Source organism: Sitophilus oryzae, unplaced genomic scaffold (assembly GCF_002938485.1).
Source record: "Sitophilus oryzae breed Bouriz unplaced genomic scaffold, Soryzae_2.0 scaffold_172_pilon_pilon, whole genome shotgun sequence".
Classification (NCBI taxonomy): domain Eukaryota; kingdom Metazoa; phylum Arthropoda; class Insecta; order Coleoptera; family Curculionidae; genus Sitophilus; species Sitophilus oryzae.
This window is the reverse complement of record NW_022146424.1, coordinates 10,160,996-10,187,600: the sequence shown is the minus strand read 5'-3', so window position 1 is coordinate 10,187,600 and position 26,605 is coordinate 10,160,996. Positions and strand designations below refer to the sequence as shown.

Sequence of the window (26,605 nt, the reverse complement as noted above, 5' to 3'; positions counted from 1 at the left end):
CGTCTGTCCTTCTGTCCGTCTGTCCGTCTGTCCGTCTGTCCGTCTGTCCGTCTGTCCGTCTGTCCGTCTGTCCGTCTGTCCGTCTGTCCGTCTGTCCGTCTGTCCGTCTGTCCGTCTGTCCGTCTGTCCGTCTGTCCGTCTGTCCGTCTGTCCGTCTGTCCGTCTGTCCGTCTGTCCGTCTGTCCGTCTGTCCGTCTGTCCGTCTGTCCGTCTGTCCGTCTGTCCGTCTGTCCGTCTGTCCGTCTGTCCGTCTGTCCGTCTGTCCGTTTGTCCGTCTGTTGATCTGTCCGTCTGTTTGTCTGTCCGTCTGTCCGTCTGTAACACGAAATCTCAAAAACCGCTAAACCGATTTTAACCAAATTTGGCACAAAAATACTGTGGCACCCGAGAATCTGGCCATTAGTTTTTGGTGGGGGTGGGGGATTGGTAAGGGGGTATGGAAGGGGGTTAAAAATTTTAAAAAATCGTAACGTAAAATTACAGTAGCTAGCAAAACGCGGTTTTCAATTTAAGATTAGGAATAATATTTGCAACAAAAGTTGAATAACATCAAAATCAGTCAAAGTCGCAGTTTTTGAGATAAAAAAAATTGGAAAAGTTCCTTTACGTTGAAACTAAAAGGACTGCCTACCAACTTTTTATTAACATATTTTAGTATGGGCGGCTATACGTGTCTCCCGGCGCCAATTTTTTTATTTAGTGTAGTGTTATTGTTCAATGTATTAGTAATACCGTATGATGGAAAAGATGATAAGAAAAATGGCATCAAAGATGGCTGGGGAATGACAATCGATGATAAATTTTGACGAGATCAATCTCTAGACGTAATTTACTAGAAATTGACATAAAACTTGTCAAAAATTAACACTAATTATAGAAAGATTAAAAAAGGATAGAAAATTACCAGACACACAAATATATTTCTAAAAAAAAAATCTCGAATTTTAAACTACACCATTTAAAAATAATGTTTACTCAATGTAAAAATAATTACAACCCTCTTAAGGCCAATTGGCAGTAAGTTCCATTAAAAATAAAAAAGAGTACGGGACAAGTAAGTGACGTCTATGGCTTGACCTCGCTAAAATCATCATAGATTTTTTCCCCGGGCATCTGCGACGCCGTTTTTTTTTGTATGTTATTTCATGTTATGTCTTTATAGGCATTTGCATTTTTAATTCAAAAATATAAGGTTTTTTTTAAATTTTCATATTGTTTCACGTGAATTATAGAGTGGTTACTGAACCCATTCGAAGCCATGTTCAAAAATTGGAACATCTCTTTTTTTTTGTCTACTAAAGGGAGTCAGTCGTATGACATTTCTAATATAACGTATATTTATTTATACCAAAACACATGTTGATCATGAATTTTTGAGGTTAGCTTGCAGCAGTACAGGTACATAGGGCTTAGTTAAACTGAAATTTCTACAAGGAGGCTAATACTAAATTTTCATAGCTGGATACCGTGCAGCTTGTCATTAAATATTTGGTTTCATTGTGTTGTAAAGGAGTATTCACATCTATATCACGAATAAATATTGTGTTATTATTTTTATCTCTCAATCTCCCTTTTTGTTATGTTCCAATAATGGAACATGGCTACATCTATTGCATTGTACTTTTCATTTTACCAACAACGCCGAACTACCACCAAATGCCAAGTTTGCTGAAGTAAGACCCCTTATCACTCTAATCGGACACCTAAACACGGTATTTATGAAATATACGCCACTTGCTCAAAATACCCCAATATCCGTCGATGAATCGATGGTGCCATACTATAGTCACCATAGCTGCAAGCAGAGAATTCAAGGGAAGCCTATTAGATATGGTTTCAAATTTTGGTCACAGAATGTGTCAAGATGCCAAGAAAAAGAGCAACCTAGTGCTGAGGAATTTGTAAGAAATTCCAAAACCCTTGACTTATTAGGATTTATCAGATACATTGTGTCATCATATTTACTTCTAAGCCACCGAGAGAGCAAACAAGGAAGAACCAGTTCAACTATATTATTTCCAAATGTTCCAGATGCTGTTTCTCGTAATTTGTCGGTTCTGCATTTCCCAAATAGGGTAAAGCAAAATAGATGTAAAGTGTGTAAAAAAATACTACATTCGGTTGCGGCATATGTAATGTTAATATGCATCCGCTCGATTGTTTTAAACAGTTTCATGAACGTGTTTCTATGTAGTATGTAAAAATGAAGAATTAACAATAGATATTGCTATATTCCATTAATTTTGCATTCATTGTTACCAATACTTAGATGTAGCCAAGTTCCAAATATCATTAGTGATATTTTTCAATATTTTTTCAAAACTTAAGGTACTAAACTAAAGGCAGAAATGTTACAAAAATTAATTTTTAAAGTTTGGCGTCGAATGGGTTATAAAAATTTGATATTATATTAATTAAAAAACTCAATTTTTTATCGATTTTACTGACATAGAATATGTTCTGTCGTTTCTTCTTCAGACTGACAAAAGCTGCACATGGTTTTGCCCGTCAATTTCATTTGCTTTAAGTAGCCGTTAAGCTTGGTAAATTTCTCCAATTCTAGAGATCCACTGTTTTATAGCCATTCTTGTGGCTGCTTTTGCAGGGCCGCAGAAGAGTTCTTTAGCTATGAATGGCATTGATGAGCTTTGTTTGGCCATTTCACCTAGCATCATCTCAAAAGCTTGAGCCAAAGCTTGAGGAGAAACTCTACGTGTGTGGTCTACTTTAAGAAAACTCCAGACTATAGAATGCTATTTTTAATTATTTTTTTTAAATTCTATTTTATTCAAATTAGAAATACGGAGGGTTTTTTTTTCGCTTTTAAACAATAAAACCCATTTTTAATTTTCATAATAACTTAAAAAATATGCATTAAGTCCTCTTACTGACTTTTAAACTGCAAGGGAATTATATAAAAAAGTACATAATATCTACATTTGATAAAATGATCTTTTAGTTTTTTCTTATCCACTTTTAACACACCGTTATATTAAAACAATGAACGTTGGTCAATATCAATTAATTAACAAAACGAACAACACATAAATTTAGCTATAGAAGTTGTTCATGAAATAAAACATATTTGCATTTAATATCGGTCATTAAACTATAATTTTCACTAATATACAGGGTTGTTCACCACATACGACACGGAATATTGTAGCTAAACGGTTAGATTTTTACAAATTGTAAGTTTTGGGTTCGTTGAAGGTCTATTAGAGCTATAATTTAAAAATATTTTTACAAGATACAGAGTGTCCCAAATAAATAAAAAAATATCAAAGTTGTATTTTTTTAAATGGAACACCCTGTATATTATTATATTTTTAGTTTCTACGATTGCATCATTTGATTAAGGTTTATTACACTTAAACCTTGCCGTTTTTGAAATATTTTCAATTTTGTGAAATTACAGTATAAATTTTAAGGCTTCATTTCTCCGAGGGTATCAAAGTTTTTAATACTAAATATTTACTGAAGTTTATTTATTGATCAGTTATTGTGTTGCAATAATAAACATTTTACTATCTTATACAGAGTGTCCAAATATTTATTTTAAATTATTATTAGCTTTAAACGGCAATAACTTGTTTAATTTAAATGGAACACCCTGTATATTTTATGAGAATCAGATGCACAATTTAATTGTCTATCAAATTGTATTATACCATCTTTTACCTATCTCTTCAAGTTTCCGTAAAAAATGAATTTTCTTGTAATTTAGAACTCATTTATCAATATACCTATGGAATACTGATATTTTAGATTATTTTTAAAGATGTATCAAATTTTTAAAGAGTACAGATACTATTTTACTATCTACTATGACTTTTTTTTCTATTTTCCGAAACATTTAACACCATATATCTCTGGAACAAAAAGCGTCAATCTCAAAAATGATGCAGTTTTGTAAAGTACACATTCAACGCTACAACATATTACGATATAAGCAAAATCGATTTTCGAAAATTTTCCAAAACTTTTCGAAAAAATTCCTCGGCACCGTCCTGTCGATTTTGTCAAAAACCGAAATCTCTCAGATCGCAACTAAAATATGCTCACTTATAGTTCATTTTATGTAGAATTGTTTGCCGAAAGCCATTTTCCGATATCTCTAACAAATTTCGAGTTATTTGAGAAAATCTACAAAAGAAATATTTTTTTCTATTTTCCGAAACATTAAAACCTTATATCTCTGGAACAAAAAGTGTCAATCTCAAAAACGATGCGGTTTTGTAGAGTACACATTCAACGCTACAATTTATGAAATTCATAAATTAATTAGCGAATTAATGATACGCCACTGTTTCATAACAAAATTTACGAAACTAAACTAAAACTAGTTTTAGTGAACCCTAAATGACATTATTTGATTTCGGAAAATCGACTATACTTTACGCAAAATTGTAAAATTTCCAGCGATTTTGTGCCTAAATGGTTAATTTTAGCGAAAATTTTCATAGAACCTTTTTTATAGGAAATTTTAATTTTTGCGAAAAACGCATAGTTTTCGAGATATTTACAAAATACCGATTTTGGGCGCAATCTTGGCAAGATGGCGGCGACAGCGGCAAGTCTGGAAGTGTGCATTTTATGGATTTTAGTTAGGGACCCCAAAACCTATAAACCATAATAATATATAAATTTCAAAACTTCCGGACTTTTTTCAAAGCAGGCCCCTTTTTTGATCCCCAATGACTGAACTAGGGTGAGCCACTTTTGAGACGCACCCGGTATAGATAAAATGCTCCCAAATATAAACGATCTAATTTGATAACTCGATGTCAATAAAACTATGCTTATTTATCTTTGTATCACTTTATTGATTACAAAAATAAATATAATTAGTTGTTAAAATATCTTTAATTAATTTCTGGGTGAAAAATGGCAGTCGATATCATTTATCGTTCTCATTGTGATAAAGCATCTCATCTCCATGTCATCAATCGAGCGATACTTGGATGATACCCGAAAGTTTCGTATCACATTGGCCACCACCACTTTCATAGACATCATTGCGTATACTTTGCCTATAAAAATATTGCATTAATATTATAAAAAGAAACTAGATTTATTTTCATTATACACTGACCGGATTGAAAAATAGACACTTTAAAATTTTCATGAATGTTAAAGTTCAATATACAGGGTGTTCCAAAAAACATGTGCCATCTCTCGTGGGGAGATTCCTCTCGTAAAAATAAAATTTATTTTTCATATTAACATTGGTCTGATTCTGCTTTGTAAAAAAAAAATTCCATATTAACATGGGGCCGATATCTAGCTATAATAAAATCTTTAGCTATCCAAGTATGGAAATTTCAACAATATGGCAATATGTTTGACTATCTTGACTTCGATGATTTATTAAGCAAATCGTAGCTAAATTATTGATCTCTTTGAACGTGGTAGACAATAATTCAGTATTGAAACTGAAAGAATTTCAAAATATAGAACAGTGGGTACCCTGTAAATTGGGCTGATTTTTTTAAATATACAAGGTGTCCCAGAAATAAGTGCAAGTATTTTAACTGGTAGTATAGTTCAACCCCAGAAACACGCCTATGAGGGTTTTTTTCGCGAAAAAAAAATTGTAAAATTCGGAATTTATTGAAAAAAATTTTGGAATTTTTTTTAGTTTTTAGTTAAAAAACATAATTTCTTGATAATTTGGCAACATAGGTAGTAGATTAAATTTACAAGAAAGAAAATCCAGAAAAGATCCAGTTTATTCTCAAAATTTTAACAAAAAATATTTTTTTTTGGAAATTTTCAAAGTAAAATAACTCCGTTATTTGACTTATTTGAAAAACGATAAAGAGAAAATATTTTTCTTTTTTCGAGATCTACCTAAGAGATAATATAATAATAACAGTAATAATTTGTTATACCTATTAACAACAAAATTTAAAATGTCATTTAATAAAATAAACATTTTTTTTAAGTAGTAGCAAAATATAAACAACAAATAGAAGTCAAAAGTATTTATATTAGATCCTATTTAAAAATAATATAGTCTCTAAATGCCAACGTTGGTTTATTAAATAATAATAATTACAGAACTAATTTGTTATATTAACAACAAATTTTAAAATCATGAAATATAAACATTTATTAATTTTCTAAGCATTGGAAGGAAAATATAAATAAAAAAATAGAAATCAAAATTATTTATATTACTTTATATTACTATTTAAAAATAATATTTACTTTTACTGGCATTTACTTTAAAAAATAAATGAAATATTTCTTCGCAAAAAACTACATGTAAGAGAATTACCATAAACAAAATACAAACATTGTTAACTTTTTTTTTAAATTGGCACGTGTAAAACATTCAATTTAATTTTCTCACCCCAAAATTTGAGTTCGATAACCATTTACTTAACCACATTTTTTAAATATGATTATTAAGTTCAACTAATTCATATTATTAAAACATCTAAAATACAAATATGCATTTTTAAAATTAATTGTAAGTTCATCTCATCTCTCTTAAAAATTGCTACTTCTCAAAATTTCCCATTAAAAGAATGCAATCTAACCTAACCATACTATACCATATAAAATTAAAAAATTAAACCCCCCTTAAAATACTTGCACTTATTTCTGGGACACCCTGTATAATATATTTTAAACAAAAGATGTTATCGGGGGGACTGTAATAAAAAGAAGAAATTAAATTATTGGGCAATTTTTTTTTAACCTAACCTAACGTAACCTTGTAGGTTAGGTTAAGATTAGCCATGAAACATGACTAAAACATGACTACCTGTAGACACTTACTGTGGGTTTGCCTAATAATTTTATTCTTGTTTTTTATTACAGTCCCCACGATAACATCTTTTGTTTAAAATATATTATACAGGGTGTACCTCCGCAGCGCCAGCGGTTTTTCGCCATCGGTTTGCTTCCCTTTTTCTTTTTTTAGGCTCGCTAGTTCATCGTTGCTAATTCCTCCCGTATTGATAAAGCCGGAAGGCAGAAACACTGTGTCTACGGGTAGTCATGTTTTAGTCATGTTTCATGACTAATCTTACTGTAGGTTTGCCCAATAATTTAATTCTTCTTTAATATATTTTATATTTGGATTACGTAATGAGTGATGTGCGTAATGAGTTGGTGAACATGTTTCCGCTAGTTGAGACTGAAAACCGTTTTAATTTTTCAAACAGAAATAACAAATAACTTCTTATCGTTTCCTCGCAATTTCTTTTGCATCCTATATAGACTGTTCAGCCATCGTTCACCGTTACGTCATCATTATTTATCAAATATGAGTTTTAGGGTATGTCAGCCTCTCTTTCTTTATAAGCTTAGCAATGATCTCTTGTTCATTTTAGTTAAATCTTTGAGGCATTTTTTCAATAAAAATATTTGAATTTTATTTTACAGCATCAATCAAATTTTAATTTTGACATTGATCGATGTCCGTCAATAAAATGATAACCCCAAATCAAATGAAATGACAATAACTAAAAAGAATATGCAGTACTGTTCTGGCAAATGATTTCGGCGATAGAGTTGGCGAGAGAGTTCGACAATATATAATGTGACATTGAACGATGGCTGAATATTTATACATTTGATTGATTGATTGATTAATTGATAGTCACCTATGCAATTCCTTGGCCCCCACGAAAACGGTATGTAGCAAGACGACGGTCTTTTGGCAATTTCTTCTGGTAGAAACCTGTCTGGGTCAAACTTCTCGGGGTTTGGCCAATATTTGCTATTACGGTGAAGTGCAAGGGTATAAATCAGTACATTGGCTCCTTTAGGAAATGTTTTGTCTCCTAAAAATATACCAAGCGATCAACAATGGACAAACTTTTTTCTTATTGTTGATGTTAGAGGAGTTACTAGGAAAAAAGTGTTGGAACGCTAATTATTGATTTGATCGGTTCGTTTGACGTGAAAGAAAAGTTTCCTATAGGTTTGCACGGTTGCTCGACCGCCGCTCGACTCAGGAGGACCAAAAGATGAGTAAATTCTTCGAATTATTTTAGATTTTTGCCTATAGTTCCGAAACGTTGCGTCTAGCCAATATTTCTGTATTACTGCTGATTGAAGAAATAAGAAGATGCGCAACCTTATGGACGATTTCGTGGCACAAAACATGTCCGAGATGTAGCTGGCGTTACCGTCAGCCTGTCCGAGAATTCTGAAATTTAGTTTAGCTCTGCGTCGCTGCGCCCTGATAGTTGTCAAGGTTTGATCTAGTTGGCGCTGATAGTTGTTTACAGCGCAGGGGATAAAGAATACTGTACCGTAGTTCTAGCTTTCAGTCGACAGAGTGAGTGGTTGTTAGAGACATTGTTGCCAGAACTACTGATTAATCCGTAGATTTACAGATTTTGGGTACAGTACTTTAATTTGCATTAAGTACGAAAATTGCATTAAAGTGACATTCAGTCGTCCGTCACATGGAATACGTCAAGGAAACTTTTCTTTCACGTCAAATGAACCAATCAAATCAATAATTAGTTTTCCAGCACTTATGTCCAAGTTACCCCTCTAATTTGATTAGCCTATTTTATGTAATACAGTGTAATCGAATGAAAACAGTGCTTACCAATTTGAATGTCCTTATTAATATATCTGGCCACCATATTAACGGGCGGAAGTATTCTCATACTTTCGGATATAACTCTTTCCGTATATTTCAATTTTGGTAAATGATCTATTTCAATTGGTGTATCGCGACCAATCTCCGTTATTACCTCTTCATATACTTTTTCCTTTAATTAAAAATTATAATCAAAATTAAATACCTATCCCAAAATTCTCTTTTTTTGTAAATTTACCTGGATTTCTGGATGCATTCCCAATAATGTGAAAGTAAAAGCCAATGCGTTTCCAGTAGTGTCTGTAGCCTAAAATTTTATTTAGTCATTACTATCATTATTTTTCGTTGAGGAAAATCTTCGTAAAGTATATTACTGTGGAGTACCCGGAGATTTTTATCTCGGAATTCCAATTACTTTAAAGATATTAATACGAAACCTTCTGTATTGTGTTTTATAGATAAAATAGTCAAATGTTTACCCATTTTTTCTTGTCGCTTTCAATTTTTTATTTTAGTAATTTTAGTAAATTATTAGTTCTTCCGTTTTTAGCTGAAATTTTTTCCAATTATTTTTTGTCAAGTATATTTATTGTAGTAAATGAATTCAGTGCATAAGCTATACCTATTCTGCTTATACAGGGTGTCCCAGAAATAAGTGCAAGTATTTTAAATGGTAGTATAGTTCAACCTCAGAAACCTGCCTATGAAGTTTTTTCGCGAAAAAAAAATTTGAAAATTTGAAATTTTTTGAAAAATGTTTTGAATTTTTTTTGGTTTTTAGTTAAAGCATAATTTCTTGATAATATGGCAACATAGGTATTAGATTAAATTTACAAGAAAGAAAATCCAAAAAAGACCCAGTGGTTCTCAAAATTTTAGCAAAAAATCATTTTTTTGGAAATTTTCAATGTAAAATAACTCCGTTATTTTGGACTTATTTGAAATACGATAAAGAGAAAATATGTTTCTTTTATCGAGATCTACCACCCCTTAAATTGCTTGCACTTATTTCTGGGACATCCTGTATTTTAATCATTGAAATTTTTACAACAAACTTTTTAAGAAAAGATGTCTGTCAAAACAAAAAAAATATCGATGACGAAACTGACGGTAAAGTCGGTAACGGATTAACCCTTGAAATTAAAGACCACGATATACAACATGATCGAAAAAAAAACGGCGTCAGCGATGGCTATGAAATGAGGACGCTGTCATGTTTGGTTTGGTCGGATCTGCTGATGATACTAACATGGTAAGCGAAACGCGCGTCCAGTACAAAAGTAAAAGTGTCTTGGTGTATTGTGGTGATTTAGTGTTTTATATTGCTGTTGTGACACCAAAGGTTCCAACCCCCAACTGTAATCATCGATGTTCGTTTTCAAGCCAACTGAACGCCGTTTTTTTAAAATCACACGGTATTTTTTACAGTAACTGAGAGTGAGGTTGAATCCACACTATCGTAGAAAAAGCAGAACACCGGATCGACGCAACGCGACGTATCGATCTCCAGCAATTCTATTGGCTGAAATTTTTCGAAAATTCATCTGTCAAAAATTTCAGGCCATAGAATTGCAGGGCATCGATACGCCGAGCCACAGTTCTACTTTTTCTACGATGGTCTGGACTCACCCTGAGGCTGTTTGACAGATTGAAATTGAGACGTGACTATAGTATTTATGTATAAACCAGTATAGATAGTATTTATTAATAATACGTGTACATGTTTCATGTTTACTTACGGCTAATGCAAAAACCAGTAATTCTTTGGACATAATGCTTGGATGAAAAAGGTCACCTCGGCTTATCATTGCATCCAGAAACGATAACTGGGATCCTACAACTAAAATCAGGTTTATTATAAACCGGGTGCGTCTCAAAAGTGGCTCACCCCTATAACTTTTTTATTTTTTTAATTAAAAAACCGAGATTTGGTATGTTAGTATGTGACATAAATTAGGATTGATTGACATATATAATTGTTTTCGGTCACTTCCTGTTTCACCGGAAATGACTATCGACTCGGAAATGACCGTATTTTTTACTTTATTCGTAAGAATTTAACACTCTGAATAGAATGATATAACATATGTCAACTTTGACATTGTCGCATATGGTGTATTTGAAATTATAACTTGCGGTTCGTAACGAAAATTTGACTCGAAATACCATGCGTGTGGTATCAATTTATTATTGGTAAAAAAATGTTTTTTCCAAATATGCTAATGAGCCACTCTCGTTCCATTTGAAAAAATTGAGATATGATTAAAAAAACGATTTGGGCATTTTCAAACTGGCCTGGACAAGACACTAAAGACATTAAAAGATCACATCTATTTTTCCAAGGCTCCTTGATTAAGAATTAGTGTTTTTAACATAGCCATGGCACTCTAGATTGAATTTTAAATATAATTTTTTATTAAGCGAGAAGGTCAAAAGTTGACATATGATATGTCATTCTATTCAGAATGTCATTTTCTATCGAATAAAGTAAAAAAATACTGAGGGTGCCATTTAAAAATCAAAAGTTTTAGTCATTTCCGGTGAAACAGGAAGTGACCAAAAACAATTTAATAAGTCAAACAATCGTAATTTATGTCATATACCAAATCTCGTTTTTTTTTATTTGAAGAAATAAAAAAGTTATAGGGGTGAGCCACTTTTGAGACGCACCCGGTATATTTCTTTAATTTCTTATTTTAGAAATTGCTATCTCGCTAAAAAAATAATTTAACATAAGTACTTAATTACCAAAGATATTAATTTAATATCTTTGCTAATTACCAAGTCTCCAACACAGCTTACTCCCTAGTCAAATTTCGACGATCACAAAGACTGAGATGGCTGGAGCATATTGAGAGAAAGAATGGCTCAAATTCTTTTCCCGCATGGATTTTATAAGTAGAGAAATATAACCAATCAAGCCATGAACCTTTTTTGGGCTTTTAAAGCTATTTTATTTATAGGTATTTTGAGTTTTGAGTAGTAGTGGGAACTATCGAATGAATACTATCGAAACATTCGATAGTTGCAATTCATTCGAATAATTCGATAGTTAGTAAAAAACATTCGTTGAAAACTATTCGAATAAAAATTATCGAATAGATGCGTCATCTGCCTTGAAATATTGTATTCTAGTAATTCGGCAGCAAAAACCATTCATTTATAAAATTCATTCATTTATGAAATTCATTTATTCGTAGAGATCGATTATAATAAAATATTAACTGAATTTTAGTTGTAGCCCGGCGACGTAGGTTTCTTTCCAAGAAACCCGACAGCGGTCGGTGGCAATGCTATGAAAGAAGCCGGCATCTTTGATTTTTTGCGGAGTCAGATATAGATAAGGACACATTATTTTTTTTATTGAGGTGCTAGTATTTACACAGAAAATACATTATGAAGGGCGCTGTTGCCATATTTTGGTATTAGTTGATATTAGCAAAGAATATTATTGTTTGGCTTTAGTTAGGGATAGTATGTCTATATATTCTGCATTTTTTTTATTAATATTCTGTTGTTACACTGCAATAATACTTGTTATAAGAAAATTATTTTTAATGTTTTTAAGCAAAGACTGGTTTAATAAATAATAATAACAATAATAATTTGTTATACCTATTAACAACAAAATTTAAAATGATTTAATATAAATATTTTTTAAGTAGTAGCAAAATATAAACAACAAATTAGATGTCAAAATTATTTATATTAGATCCTATTTAAAAATAATAGTCTCTAAATTTTTTGGCAACGTTTGGCAACAATTAAATAATAATAATTACAGAACTAATTTGTTATATTAACAACAAATTTTAAAATCATGAAATATAAACATTTATTAATTTTCTAAGCATGCAGTGTAATGGAACGAAAATATAAATAAAAAATTAGAAATCAAAATTATTTATATTAGGTGCTTTATATTACTATTTAAAAATTATATTTACTTTTACTGGCATTTACTTTAAAAAATAAATGAAATATTTCTTCGCAAAAAACTACATGTAAGAGAATTAGCATAAACAAAATACAAACATCGTTAACTTTTTTTTTTAATTGGCACGTGTAAAACTTTCATTTTAATTTTCTCACCCCACAGTTTGAGTTCGATAACCCCATTTACTTAACCACATTACTTAAATATGATTATTAAGTTCAACTAATTCATATTATTAAAACATCTAAAATACAAATATGTATTTTTAAAATTAATTGTAAGTTCATCTCATCTCTCTTAAAAATTGCTACTTCTCAAAATTTCCTATTAAAAAATAGACCATATACCATATAAAATTAAATAATTGAAAGATCGGACTACGGAAAACCACACAAATTTTCGGAAAAATTTTGACCACCTGCACATGCACACAATCGTCAATAAATAAAATTAAAAAATAACTACTATTTTAGTATTTTAACTATTTTAATAAACGCAAAAATAGCACAGTATTTATACGGCGAAGTTATAAAAATTTGGAAGATACTAATAATGCTATATTGGAAGATACTAATAATTATACTAAATTTGGAAGAACTAATAATGCACTGACGCATACAAAAATCAAACGAATACTAAATTTCATTTATCAAAAGCATTCGATAGTCGTGGCTCAACGATAACCATTTAGTCGCACGGCGAGGTTGTCACATATGCTTTACTATACAAATGAATGAATGATTTTATTCGAATAAAACCATTCGATAGTTGAAATCATTCATTCATTAACCATTCGATAGTCTAATTCATTCGATAGTTCCCATAGCTAATTTTGAGTAAACACAATGACTCGTTATAATTATTAACTTGAGAATTAAAAGTTCATTAATTAATTAAAACATTGTTATCACTAATGCTCAATTTTCGTAGATAATTTTTTTTAAACGAAGGAACGCTTGTTGTTTAATTAGTAAGTATTCATTAAGTATTATAGTTAAAAAGTAAAAAACAAATCATGTGTTTTATTAGCAAAAAATACTCAATAACTTTACTATCGAGTTTGGATATACAAGGTGCTTAACAAAACATAAAACTGTAGGATAAAAAATGTGTTCATTTATGATATAAAATACTTACAAGGCATTTTATTTATAAAATAAAAGCGGATCAAAACATTGTATTTTTATAACGTTTTGACTCGTCCTGTATATAAAAAGTAAGCAATGTTCTAGTGTGATTACTATTGGAGAGAAGAAAATACTTTCAATTATCACTTCAATCATTTTTTCTCTTACAATTTTGAAAGAATTTGTAGAAAGAAAATGTATTCTAAAAATTGATTATAATTCAACAGCACACACAAAAGTATATTCGATACCCCAATTAAACTTTTAGTTACGTAATCGAGGGAGCGTTTTTTAAATTCATTGTTGGGCTAACCATGGATATATTCGGCGACGGTCTGACTAACTGGAATTTAAATTTCCCGATGGGGTTTCAGGTGGTAGCTCTGCTGTAAAAAATATCAAATTGTCACATTTATTTGTTTATTTCTGTCACATTTATTTTATTTTTTTGTTGAGTTTTTGATGTAATTAAATTGTGCGTTGTGATACTTTAAGCTTAAAAATTTTAGCAGCCCTTGCAGTCGAACATTGTTCTTTTTAGAGCTTCTTTTAGTGCGAAGTGGGTACAAGATTGCAAAAAACCCATCGCAACTTTATTAGAATATTTTGAACGGGAAAGCGGTAGTAATGGCCCAGTGCTGTTAAAAAGGTGAGTTTTGTTAATGTAAATAATAACTGTTCATATACCGGGTGCGTCTCAAAAGTGGCTCATCCCCTATAACTTTTTTATTTTTTCAGATAAAACAACGAGATTTGGTATGTTAGAATATGACATAAATTGGGATTGATTGACGTATTCAATTGATTTCTGTCACTTCCGGTTTCACCCGAAATGACTACAACTTTTGATTTTTAAATAACACCCTCGGTATTTTTTTACTTTATTCGACAGAAAATGACACTCTGAATCGAATGACATATCATACGTCAACTTTTGACATTTTCGCATATGGTTTATTTGAAATTGTAACATGCGGATCATAACGACAATTTGACTCGAAATACCAAGTGTGTGGTATCAAATTATTCGTAAAAAAATGCATTTTTAAAATATGCTAATGAGCCACCCTCGTTCCATTTGAAAAAATTGAGATATGATTAAAAATACGATTTGGGCATCTTTTAACCGGCCAGGACAAGACACTAAAAACATTAGACAAATCAAATCTATTTTTCCAAGTTTCCTTGATTAAAAATTAGTGTTTTTAACACAGTCATGGCACTCTACATTGAAATTTAAAATAAAATTTGTTTTTGAGCGAATATGTCAAAAGTTGATATATTATATGTCATTCGATTCATTTTCAATCGAATAAAGTAAAAAAGTACCGAGGGTGCCATTTAAAAATCAAAAGTTGTAGTCATTTCCGGTGAAACCGGAAGTGACAAAAAATCAATTGAATATGTCAATCAATACCAATTTATGTCATATACTAACGTACCAAATCTCGTTTTTTTATCTGAAAAAATAAAAAAGTTATTGGAGACGCACCCGGTATTTATAATAATTTATTTTTGTTTTCTAAAATATTTTGACTGAAAGAAAACATGTGCCGGTCAAGCTTAATCACGTGACTAAAACTATATCAAATAAATATACATATATAGTCGTCTGTCACAATTTTTTCCGACTCGTTGAACGGACTATAGATTATCACATTACGGCATTTTTGCAATAAGAATTTTATAGCAAATTCACTAGACACTGAAATTTGTGTCAAAAAGACTTCTTTGTTATATTATATATGTATACGGTGTCCCATATAATGATGCTCACCACAGAGATCTCGTAGAAAGATGATTAAATTAGAGAAAAGTTGCACCCTGTTGAACCCTACAACGATTTTAATCTTATTTTTTTCTTACCCCGATTTTGCACAGATATAACCTCACAAATTTCACATTCCCATTGCTACTTTTCCTTCTCGACTAGTTGATGTTAATAGATTTTCAATCTGACGTTTCGTTTCCGAGATGTCATCATCAACTTTATTTTTTCGAAATAACAACCTGGATTTCTTTATTTCGTATTTTAAAAGCATATGACTTCTCAAATACAGTATAATGTATAATAAAGATGTATATTAATGTATAATAATCCATAATAATTGTAAATATTATGGATTATTATACATTAATATACATAAATGTATAATAAAGAATATATTTCCATAAGAACAGATGAGGCAATACAGAGATGGATATACGCAGTGTTGCCAGAATTGATAAAGGATGTAACAATTAAATTTCGTCGATTTAAGGGCTGAAGGATCTTTATCCAAAAAGAAGACAATATGAAGGTTTGTGGCAGTTTTGCACAATAAAAATTGTTAAAATATGTAGTAGGAGTATTTATTGTTTTTCCTACATCTATTATTTCACTTTAATGGTATTTAATTAAGGATGTCTCAGTTTAAAGCAATGTTGCTGTAAAAAGGTCCGCAATTCGAAAGATTTTAACATTTAACAAAACATTAATAGATACATTTAAGCATCAACATGCAATATTATTATATATAATTATTGCAAATATTATTCCTAATCTTAAATTGAAAACCGCGTTTCGCTAGCTACTGTAATTTTGGAGTTAGGATTTTTTTAAACTTTTAACCCCCTCTCATGCCCCCTTACCAACCCCCCACCCCCACCAAAAACTAATGGCCAGATTCTCGGGTGCAACAGTATTTTTGTGCCAAATTTGGTTAAAATCGGTTTAGCGGTTTTTGAGTTATCGTGTTACAGACGGACAGACAGACATGAAAATATTTGGTATGTAGGTCATTTATGACCCAAATAACTCATTTTGAGTGAAATTAAAAAAACTTTTTTTTGCCGATCTGAATAGCCTACCATACCAGTTGGTATGGTAGGCTAAAAATATATTCTAAACCTGTAGTTCTTTATTATACAGGGTGTACCAGAAATAATTTCGAGGTAGAACTCCACATATGCATTTTAAAATGAAAAGACAATCATTTTATGCAGTTAACAGGAAAGGAAGCATTTTGAGCATTTGATTTCATCTAACTAATTTTTTCATATAATTATAGGTTTATATTTAGTTTTAATTCTGTAATAATTAAAATATGTTTTAAACGTGTATCTTTTTATTATCGTTGAGTATTCTACTCTACAATTTTTAATTTTTGTTAAATTAACAAAAAGTATATAACACAGCCACCTAGATTTTTTCAAATAATAAAGACCTACTGACGCAAAATCATAAAAATTAAAATATCTAGGAAAATTTTTGCCTGAGGGGTAGGCAACCTTAATAATATTTTGAAGATATATAAATTCCCTGTTGAACACCGGAAAAATATACCTACTGGGTGTTCCATTTAAAATAAAGGAGTAACTTGCTTTTATCTATCAACACGTTTTATTACACATAATATACGATAACTAAACCAAAGTTCTTGATGTTGAGAAGAAATAAATAGTTAAACGGGGGAAAACATATCTAATAAATTAGTTGGTCATTGCGTCTTCATGATTAATTATTTTCGATTCAAGCAGTTATTGTAAGCAATTAATTTTTTGAAACATACTTTATAACACTGCTGTCGAATATTTATCACAGCATTTTTGATCGTGTTGTTTTTTTAATAAAAAGTTTATTTAAATACACCGGTGTCCAAAAATTACCAAAAATAAGTTTTTAAAAATCTATACTAATATCACAAATTACCTATAACCAATAACAGATGCGAAAGAAAGCGACTGCATCGGAAACCGCTCGGCATATCCCACACGCCTATTGAGTGGTGTAAATACACCAGTCGTTTAGTCCGGAAACCTATGCTGTGTCGTATTCGCTTGCTGGAATGACATAGTGCGTGGTTATATGTTTCTTTTTAAAAACGGGTGTAGGATTTTTGTTGAACTTTTGAACTGTTATTTCTAAGTTTTGGTAATTTGTATATCTTATTTAAAATGGGATACAAATGTGTTTATTTATAAGGAAAAAAAAGATATTTATAGTATAAAAAATTAATTTATTTAACAAAATTTAATTAAAAATGTGACAAAATAGTACCTTTCTATTGGTTCTATCGGACTTTTTTCGACTATATAAATCTTTATTTGTAAACTTTAATACATCAAATATTTTCAATCTAATAAATCATTTAATGATGTAAATAAGAGGAAATTTCTCACATGGGTGGTCAAATTCTATAGTTTTCATTATATCAAACAGCCTCTGAGAAATGTTTTCAACTCAAAATGCCTTTAATTATGTTTGACTACATCAATTAAAAGGGTCTTCAAATACATCAATGTGATATTTGTCTAAAATTTGCAAAAGAATCCGAATCTCTGGATAACTCGAAATTATTTACCCATTTAAAAGCCTTTGATCATGAAAGTGGAAAAATTTGTTCATTTTATTTACTGGAAATGGAAAAATTATTTATATTAAATTTTGATTTGGTTTGGTTTGGTTTGCACTGAAGAAAACATTCAGAGGCTGTTTGATATAATGAAAACTATAGAATTAGCTATAAACTATATATAAATAATAACTATTTTGTCACATCTTTAATTAAATTTTGTTAAATAAATTAATTTTTTATACTATAAATATCTTTTTTTTCCTAATCTCCTACGAACTGATATAATATGACGAGCAATCTATTAAATTACTGTGAGATTATATGCCTCGATAACATATTGGTGCAGATTATTTTCACCCAAACAAATAATAACCCAAACTATACATTGCTGCGGATTGTCTATGAACTCTTTCTGAAGGTCACAGAAACCTGAACGCGTAATTCGGTGTTCTATCGCATCTGTTGTAGTTAATTTGTGCTAATATATAAAATCCTTAAGTGACTGACATACTGATTAATTACGATCCTGCTCAAACCACTCAACGTAAGAAGCTCAATTTTGGCATACATGTTGATTCTAGGGTGTAGAATTTCGATAAGAAGGGATTTTTCGAAATTCCAGTTCCAAGAGGGTGAAACCACCCCTCAAATATTACAATATTTTTTATTTAAAAAACGGTCAAGTTCAAGTTAAACACGTATACTTTATTTTGTTTTTTTAGATATTTTAAGATTTTTTAAAATGTTTACAGGATGTTTCGAAAAATCTTGTCATTGATTAATCACGATACTGCTTAAAGCGCTTGACGTAAAAAGCTGATTTTTGGAAAACAGATTGACTTTAGGGTGTAGAGGTTCGATAAGAAGGGATTTTTCGAAACTCGAATTCTAAGGGGGTGAAACTATCCCTGAAATATTAAAATCTTTTTCATTTAAAAAACCCGTGAGTTTTTCGGAAAAACTCTTAAACATGTATATTTTATTTTGTTGTTTTACATATTTTAAGATTTTTTATAAATTTATGCAGGGTGTTTCATAAAATATGACCATTGAGTAATTACGATTCTGCTTAAACTGCTTGACGTTTAAAGCTGATTTTTAGCAAACGGATTGACTGTGGGGTGTAGAGGTTCGAAAAGAAGGGATTTCTCGAATCTCAAATTCCAAGAGGGTGAAAACGCCCCTCAAATATTACAATATTTGTTATTTAAAAAACGGTTAGTCTTTCGGGAAAACGCTTGGACAAGCATAATTAAAAAAAAATATATTTTTAGTTTTTTGAAATTTTAAAAAAAATCATACAGGGTGTTCCAAAATGTTGGGTAATTTCTTAACCACGATTCTGCTTAAAGTGCTTGACGTAAAAAGCTTATTTTTGGCAAACGGATTTTTCGAAAGTCAAATTCCAACGAGATGAAACTACCTCTCAAATCTTACCAAGTTATATAATAATATCGCCATATTGTTTTTTCTCACACTGACATAAATGTGAGAAAATTTTATCCAGTTCGTATGTTAATGGAAATTCTTGCTTTGCTTTATCATCACCATTACCAAAATTACAAATGATTAATTCGACGGGCGAACGAAGTCGCTGGTACACGCTAGTGTTCTCCTAATTATAAAATAGGTAAAATAGACGAAAGTTAGTGATCTTTCACAAGACCTTAAATTTTTTATGAAGTTGACGGAATATAAAGATTTTTTAAGGCTTTGTTGAAGAAATTTGCCCGAAAATCGCTCATAATCAGATTGAAAATATGATCACGTTACTTGTAGAGCAGGAAAGGTTTATAGCAATGGGAATGTGAAATTTGTATTGCGATATTCTTTTAAAATCAAGCCAGAAAGAAAAACAGAATAGCGCAGAAAGAGAACAGAAAAAGCGCAACTTTAATAATTATATTTGATATCCCTGTAGTGTTCATTCTTATATGGGACGCGGTGTATAAAGTAAGTACCTGGATACTTCTGCAGTTCTTTTCTCCTAAAGTCGGTCATCTAAAATGCATATTAGTTAATTGTTTCAATTATATATTTAATACGTACACTGGAACTAAGTTTTCTTAATTTATTTATCAGTGCAAACGTGCTCCATCCATTAGTAACAAGAGCCTTCAGTTGAAATAGAAGACCAAACGTAATTCCCGCCATACTATTTTCTCCCAAATATTTCTGGGCTCTAAAATTCAGTTCGCTTTTTTATACCCTGTTAATAATAATAGCAACTGTTTGTAATAGGATTATAAAAACTTTGGTGTTATCACTTTGGCAATTTTAAAACAAAATTGAAATGACGAAACGGTTTACTGTTTCTGAGAAAATCAATTTATATGTATCTTAGTCTTATAAACACTCGGTAGCGTCTCAAAAGTGAAAAGTTACCTACAGGGGTGAGCATCCCTATAACTCCTTTATTTTTCCAGATAAAAAAACGAAATTTGGTACGTTAGTATATACATGATATAAATTTGGATTGATTGACGTATTCAATTATTTTCGGTCACTTCTTGTTTCACCGGAAACGACTATAAATTTTGATTTTTAAATGGGACCCTCGGTATTTTTTCATTATCGCATATGGTTTATTTGAAATTGTAACATGCGGTTCATAACGACAATTTGACTCGAAATACCAAGTGTGTGGTATCAAATGATTCGTAAAAAATGCTTTTTCCCAATATGCTAATGAGCCACCCTCATCCTATTTGAAAAAATTGAGTTATGATTAAAAATACGATTTCGGCATCTTTTAACCGGCCAGGACAAGACACGAAAAACATTCGATCAAATCTATTTTTCAAAGGCTTGTTGGTTAAAAATTAGTGTTTTAAACACAGTCGTGTCACTCTAGATTGAAATTTAAAATACATTTTTTTTAAAGCGAAAGTGTCAAAAGTTGTCATATAATATGTCATTCTATTCAGAGTGTCATTCTCTATCGAATAAAGTAAAAAAATACCGAAGGTGCCATTTAAAAATCAAAAGTTGTAGTCATTTCCGGTGAAACAGGAAGTGACCGAAAACAATTGAATACGTCAGTCAATCCCAATTTCTGTCATATACTAACATACAAAATCCCTTTTTTTATCTGAAAATATAAAAAAGTTATAGGGGATGAGCTACTTTTCAGACGCACCCGGTATTATACAAACGAAAGAAAAATACACTCAAATGCAAAAAAACGCTACGGAGAATTTTTTCGTCAAATTTAAAGTTTTACATTTTTTCTACTTTTAGCTCTGTTTCCATGATTTTTTTAGCAAACTGTATATAAATCTATTGACTCTAATTAATTCATAAACTCAGTTCTTCATAAACTTTAGTATTTGGCTTATTATACAGGGTTAATTGAAGGGTTGTTTTTTACCTTAACTTTAAAACACCCTGTGCAATAATTTCAGGATATTAAAAAATATAACTGTAGTAACTGTGAATTAGTGTTTTATTTTGCTGTTTTAACACCAAAGGTTGGCAACCCTCAACTGTAACATCCCTACTTATAAAAATACAATATTCTCTACTTACGCGTCCATATCCTCTATCAGTCTATTGCTGGGATCAATTTGTAAGTTGAAGCTCTTGCCGACAATTATGTCTAAAACAATATAATTTTAAATTCAACAAAATGCTACAATTTCGTTTACATTTAATTGTTTCTTAAGTATATACAGGGAGACCCATTAATGCGAGAAAGTCCAACCAGTAACCAGGTTGCACTACATAAGGACGTTGTTGTCAAAGATATGAAAAAATGTTTTACACAGATGTTGCATTGTTTATGAAGGGGCATATCCTAGATATATTTTGTTGTATACCGGGTGTCACACAACAAAGTTATGATAAAGTTTTAATTTTTTTTTTAAATTGCACCCCCATTTTTCTGTAGATAATTGGATTTGGCTTAAAATTCTACATATAGTACTCTATTTTTTTTTAAGCACTCTGCGATGTTGTCATTTTATTTCTTTCTTTACTAAAACTTTGGTTAAAAACATTATATCCTAAAAGTGGTAAAAAACTAGAGTGAATATAACTTTATTAATACCCTTGTTTAAGGTTAATACTTAGCTATGTTTTCCTAAACATGAAAGATAACAGAATAAATTCGTGTAGAAAAATTTACAGTATCCTATACAGGGTATTTTTATGGCGTCACAAAATCGAAATATATAAAATGTTGCATCTCAGTTTTTTTAAAGGCAACACCCTGTATATTACTTTTCTCTCAGACGTAGAATTAAATGGTAAACATTTTTTGTATTTAAAGTGTTCCTAAACTTTTAGCCATTTTGCAGATATTTGCTGTATTACGTTACATATTTTCAACGGTAAAATATCAGGCAAAGATCATATATTAGGTGACTTTGATAAAAATTTACTGTTGGCGAAATCGTTAATACTAAAAAATAATATACAGAATGTCGCATTTAAGAAAAAATGAGATATAGTATATTAAATATTCCGATTTTGGTTACGCCCGCCATTAAAAATGCTCTGTATAGAATATTGTAAATTTTTCTACGCGTATTTGTTCTGTTATCCTTGTTGTTTAGGAAAATATAGCCAAGTGTTAATAAAGTTATATTCACTCTAGTTTTTTACTACTTTTCGAATAATAATATTTTTAACCAAAGTTTTATTAAATCAATAATTGAATGGCAACACCATAGAGTGATTCAAATAAGAATAGTGTATATGCAGAATTTTATGCCGGATCCAATTATCTACAGAAAAATGGGGGATGCAATTTAAAAAAATATTAAAACTTTATCATAACTTTTTATGTAACACCCTGTATACATATAACAAAATATTTTTAAGATACGCCCCTTTATAAACCTTGCAATATATGTATAAAACTTTTTTCATATCTTCGACAACAATGACGGTATTTATCTTCCTCGCACTGATGGGATCAGCCTGTATATATTGGTGATGGATCACCCTGTATATATTGTCTGTCCAACGAATCAGGAAAGATTTCGACAGACGACCTTCAAAAAATTACATAAAATACAATTTACCAACGTGGTCATTAAAATGCACAATTGTCAGTGCCATGAATTCTTCTGTTGGACAGACTATAAATGGTCGAAATATCAGGCCTAACCAATGATTTCAAGTCTAAGCAATGATTGAAAACCAGAACGCCACTGATATTCCTTCGTTAGTTTTTTTAATGCCAGGACTACACCAAACTGTGCAAACCCGTGATGCCGGCAAATTCGGCGAGTGAGGGTGCTGCTCGCTGACTTTTGGTAGTCCTTTGGTGTAGTCCTGGCATTAAAAGGCCTAACGAAGGAATATCAGTGGAGTTCTGATTTTCCCAACTTTAATATTTTGTTAATATTTACCGCAAAATGTGTCGTAGGTATAACGACCAAACACGCTGAAGAGATCCTCGTAACCATTGCGTAGCACATCTAGCAACACATTGCTATTATTGTAAAAGTATATTGTATTGCTATTATTGTAAAAGGCTGGCTAAAACTTTTCGCGAAAAACTTCCGTCGCACTTTCCAATCTTCAGCTAAAAGTAAAATTGCTGTTTATAGAACGTTTTTCACTAAAACTGTTTGGCTCTTTCTCTGTGCGCCCAGACTTACCATCGTAAAGGAGAAGGCAATCTTGAAATACTATCTTGACTAGATCATAGACACAAGCTTTATTCAAACTATCTGGATGGTTAAGTATAACTCTTACAACTTCTGCATCGTCTGTAATATGTATATAGTTATGGCCTAACCATAAGTTGCATGGTAGTCCCAATTCCTTGGCTTCTGTGCGTATCGCCTCGTAGACATCTAAAAAATAAGAAGCATGAGAATATGGAATAAATTCCTTAATAAAATGAATGTCAACGTTATAACATAAAAAAGAAAAATTGTTTAAACTACCGTATGATCGAAAAAAACGGTGTCAGCGATGGCTATGAAGTCATGGTAGTAGATTTTCATCGCTATAAGGCTTTACCCTTTTTACTTAAAGGTCCTTTTTAACGACTTTTTAATGGAGTTTTAAGGTCTTACTTCCTTTGAAAAAAAATATAGGTAACATCAAATTTACATCAAGCAACATAAACCTGTGACATCTTAACAAAATTTCAAAAAAAAACTTACATTTTCAATTAAAAGTAAATGCCTATAAAAACATAACTAATATATTTAGCCAACACATTATACTAAATAATAAAATAATATATTAAAACTTCAATAATTGTTAGGCTTGGCGCAATCTCCACCGGTGCTGTCGGAGAATCGGAGAATATCGTAAACAACTGATATATACCGTATGATCGAAAAAAAACGGCGTCAGCGATGGCTATGAAATGAACATCGCTGTCATTTTATACGTAAAATTATATGGGGAATGTCAGCGATCGTCATTTCCAAGCCAACTGGACGCCGTTTTTTTTCGATCATACGGTACAAATACACGGGTGTAAATAGCGAGTATACGGCAAATTTATTATATAATTATTCTAAAAGTAGCAATATAATTTGTGAAAATTCTAAAAATAAAAATAAAAAAGTAAATATTTTGATATCTTCAGAAGGTCTAACTTGTATTATAATTTATTACTCCAGCTAAAGAAACTTTTTAGATGAGTTCAACTGTGGTAGCGAGCATAGTTTTACTCTTGGTTTTGCTAGTGGGGTCATAATTGGGGCTATTTCTGCTATAACGATTTTTTTTTAAATCTATATAATTTTAGAAGATGTTCATAAAACATTTAATCACTAGTTGATTAAAAAAAGAATCTATACATTAATATTGCAAATATAGTTTATTCTCTCATAGTATACGTCTATTTAATTTTTTTGATTAGATAACGAGCACTTTGATTACTCACTTGTTTCGTCGAACTGCTTGAATCCATTTTTGCTTTTGATCAAACACGCGTGAACGCGCGTTTTGAACCATGTTAGCATTGTTAGCATCATCAGCAGATGATTAAAACTGTCAAAGCAATCCAGTTTTAATCATGTCAGTACCACAATACACCAAAAGTGTTTGGTGTATTGTGGTGATTTAGTGTTTTGTTTTATTTTATTTTGCTGTTGTAACACAAAAGGTTCCAACCCCAACTGTAGCCTGAGTGTTTTATATAGTTTCAATAACTGCACTAGCAAGAAACTAAAATATTTAAATATTATAACAAAGTTACGATTTCAATATTATTTTAATGCGATGAAGGTGAACTGTAACCGAAAATTTGTTATTTCTGCCGTATACAGCGCAGCGGTCGAAATTTTTTGAAATCAACTGAAATGCACCGAGCCTATAAGAATTTCAGGGCAACGGCCCAGCTACGTCGAAACACCGGTTTCCATTAGAACACCGAAGTTAAGCGACGTAAGGGGATACTAGAGGATGGACTGGTGACCGGTTCGAAACTCTGTATCTTGCTGTTGTCCAATAAAGGCAAAAGTTTAAAATCTATTGACACACACCGCTCATTCGCGCCGGTTCGAGGCCGGATGAGATCGGATTTCTCGTAAATAAGAGTTGATTTAGACACTTGCCAAGTCGGTAGGCCATTGACCATGATATGGCCGAGGACCGCGGTTCGGATTCCGCGTAAACAAAGTAGGCCCCGTCCAGATTAGCCCTGGCAGCAAAAAGGAGACGTTAACTTAAGATCTTTACTTTACTTTATAAGAATTTCAAATGAACTTTAAAGCTAAGAACATTAAAAGATAGCATCACTGCTTGTTTAGAAGAGTTTGATTTCGACCGCTAGAAAGTATCAATGGATTTTCGCTTGTAACATTTTTTTTTAATTATTATTATCCTGAAATTGAGTCCCAAAAGTACCGAAGAAACCGGGAATTAATAATTTCGATTCCCGATTCTTTAGAGACATCAAATAACCAGGACTACCCGGGGATTTCCCCCGGTTCTGAACCCTAGCACTTATCATAGCCTGCCATCCGGTATAAAGGAGTTAACAATAACCATGTACTACAAGGGTACTAACCTGCGTTTCTAAGTCGCCAATAGTATCCAAATAGTGGATAGAACGTAAAACCCTTAAAATTTTTCGCAAATTTAAAAATGTGTCTTTTTTTATAAAGCGACCATGCTACATTCAGGATTATCAAAACTGCCAGTACACCTACTCCTGCTACAATGTTTAACCATACCATAATACGGAATACTTGTAAAATCTTGACTTGAAAAATAACTAGAATTTAAAAAAAATGAAATTAATTGAAAAAAACACGGATGTTTTGTGATTTTACGTTAATTGACTAAAAAAAAAACGGGTACAAGTTAAACAACAAAGAAAAAAATACAAAGTAAACGAAAATTACTGGTTTAGTTTATTTTATAGTTTTCAACGGGTAATTTGAAATAATTAAAACTAATGGCATGAATTGAGGACTGTACATTGATATAGCCATCATAGACATAATTATTAACCTTTTATCCCATTATCTTAGAAATACAGAATTTTGTACTGCATAGAATTTTTTGAAAACACTTCGGTGTTTTCGCCACTAGAAGAATTCTACAAAATAAAAAGTTACTCTTTATAAATACCACTGTTGATCCAACGGAGACCACTACTGGTCAGTGGTATTTTACTAATAAAAGCTTTGAATTATAAGATTAAGGAAGGAAC

The 26,605-nt window shown here is 31.2% G+C and overlaps 1 protein-coding gene across 1 annotated transcript; it reads right to left on the bottom strand.

Moving 5' to 3' along the window:
• Positions 1 to 4,856: 4,856 nt before the first annotated feature.
• Positions 4,857 to 26,253, bottom strand: LOC115881653 (cytochrome P450 3A19-like). The gene is made up of 12 exons (XM_030899225.1): positions 26,223 to 26,253; positions 25,958 to 26,164; positions 23,583 to 23,780; positions 23,331 to 23,506; positions 21,502 to 21,571; positions 20,023 to 20,155; positions 19,935 to 19,974; positions 10,312 to 10,412; positions 8,811 to 8,879; positions 8,579 to 8,744; positions 7,620 to 7,799; positions 4,857 to 5,033 (listed from the first exon to the last, which is right to left on the bottom strand). Exons 5-12 carry the CDS (start codon positions 21,507 to 21,509, stop codon positions 4,870 to 4,872), a joined length of 861 nt encoding a protein of 286 aa, XP_030755085.1. The 5' UTR covers positions 21,510 to 21,571; positions 23,331 to 23,506; positions 23,583 to 23,780; positions 25,958 to 26,164; positions 26,223 to 26,253; the 3' UTR covers positions 4,857 to 4,869.
• Positions 26,254 to 26,605: the final 352 nt, after the last annotated feature.

What these genes read in the sequence shown, in the direction of transcription:
- LOC115881653 (XM_030899225.1), bottom strand. An exon ending in TAAGAAAACTTAGTTCCAGT is followed by an intron (nt 19,975 to 20,022) that starts GTACGTATTAAA and finishes TATGCATTTTAG; the next exon opens with ATGACCGACTTTAGGAGAAA. An exon ending in TACTGGTTTTTGCATTAGCC is followed by an intron (nt 8,880 to 10,311) that starts GTAAGTAAACAT and finishes ATAAAATTTTAG; the next exon opens with GCTACAGACACTACTGGAAA.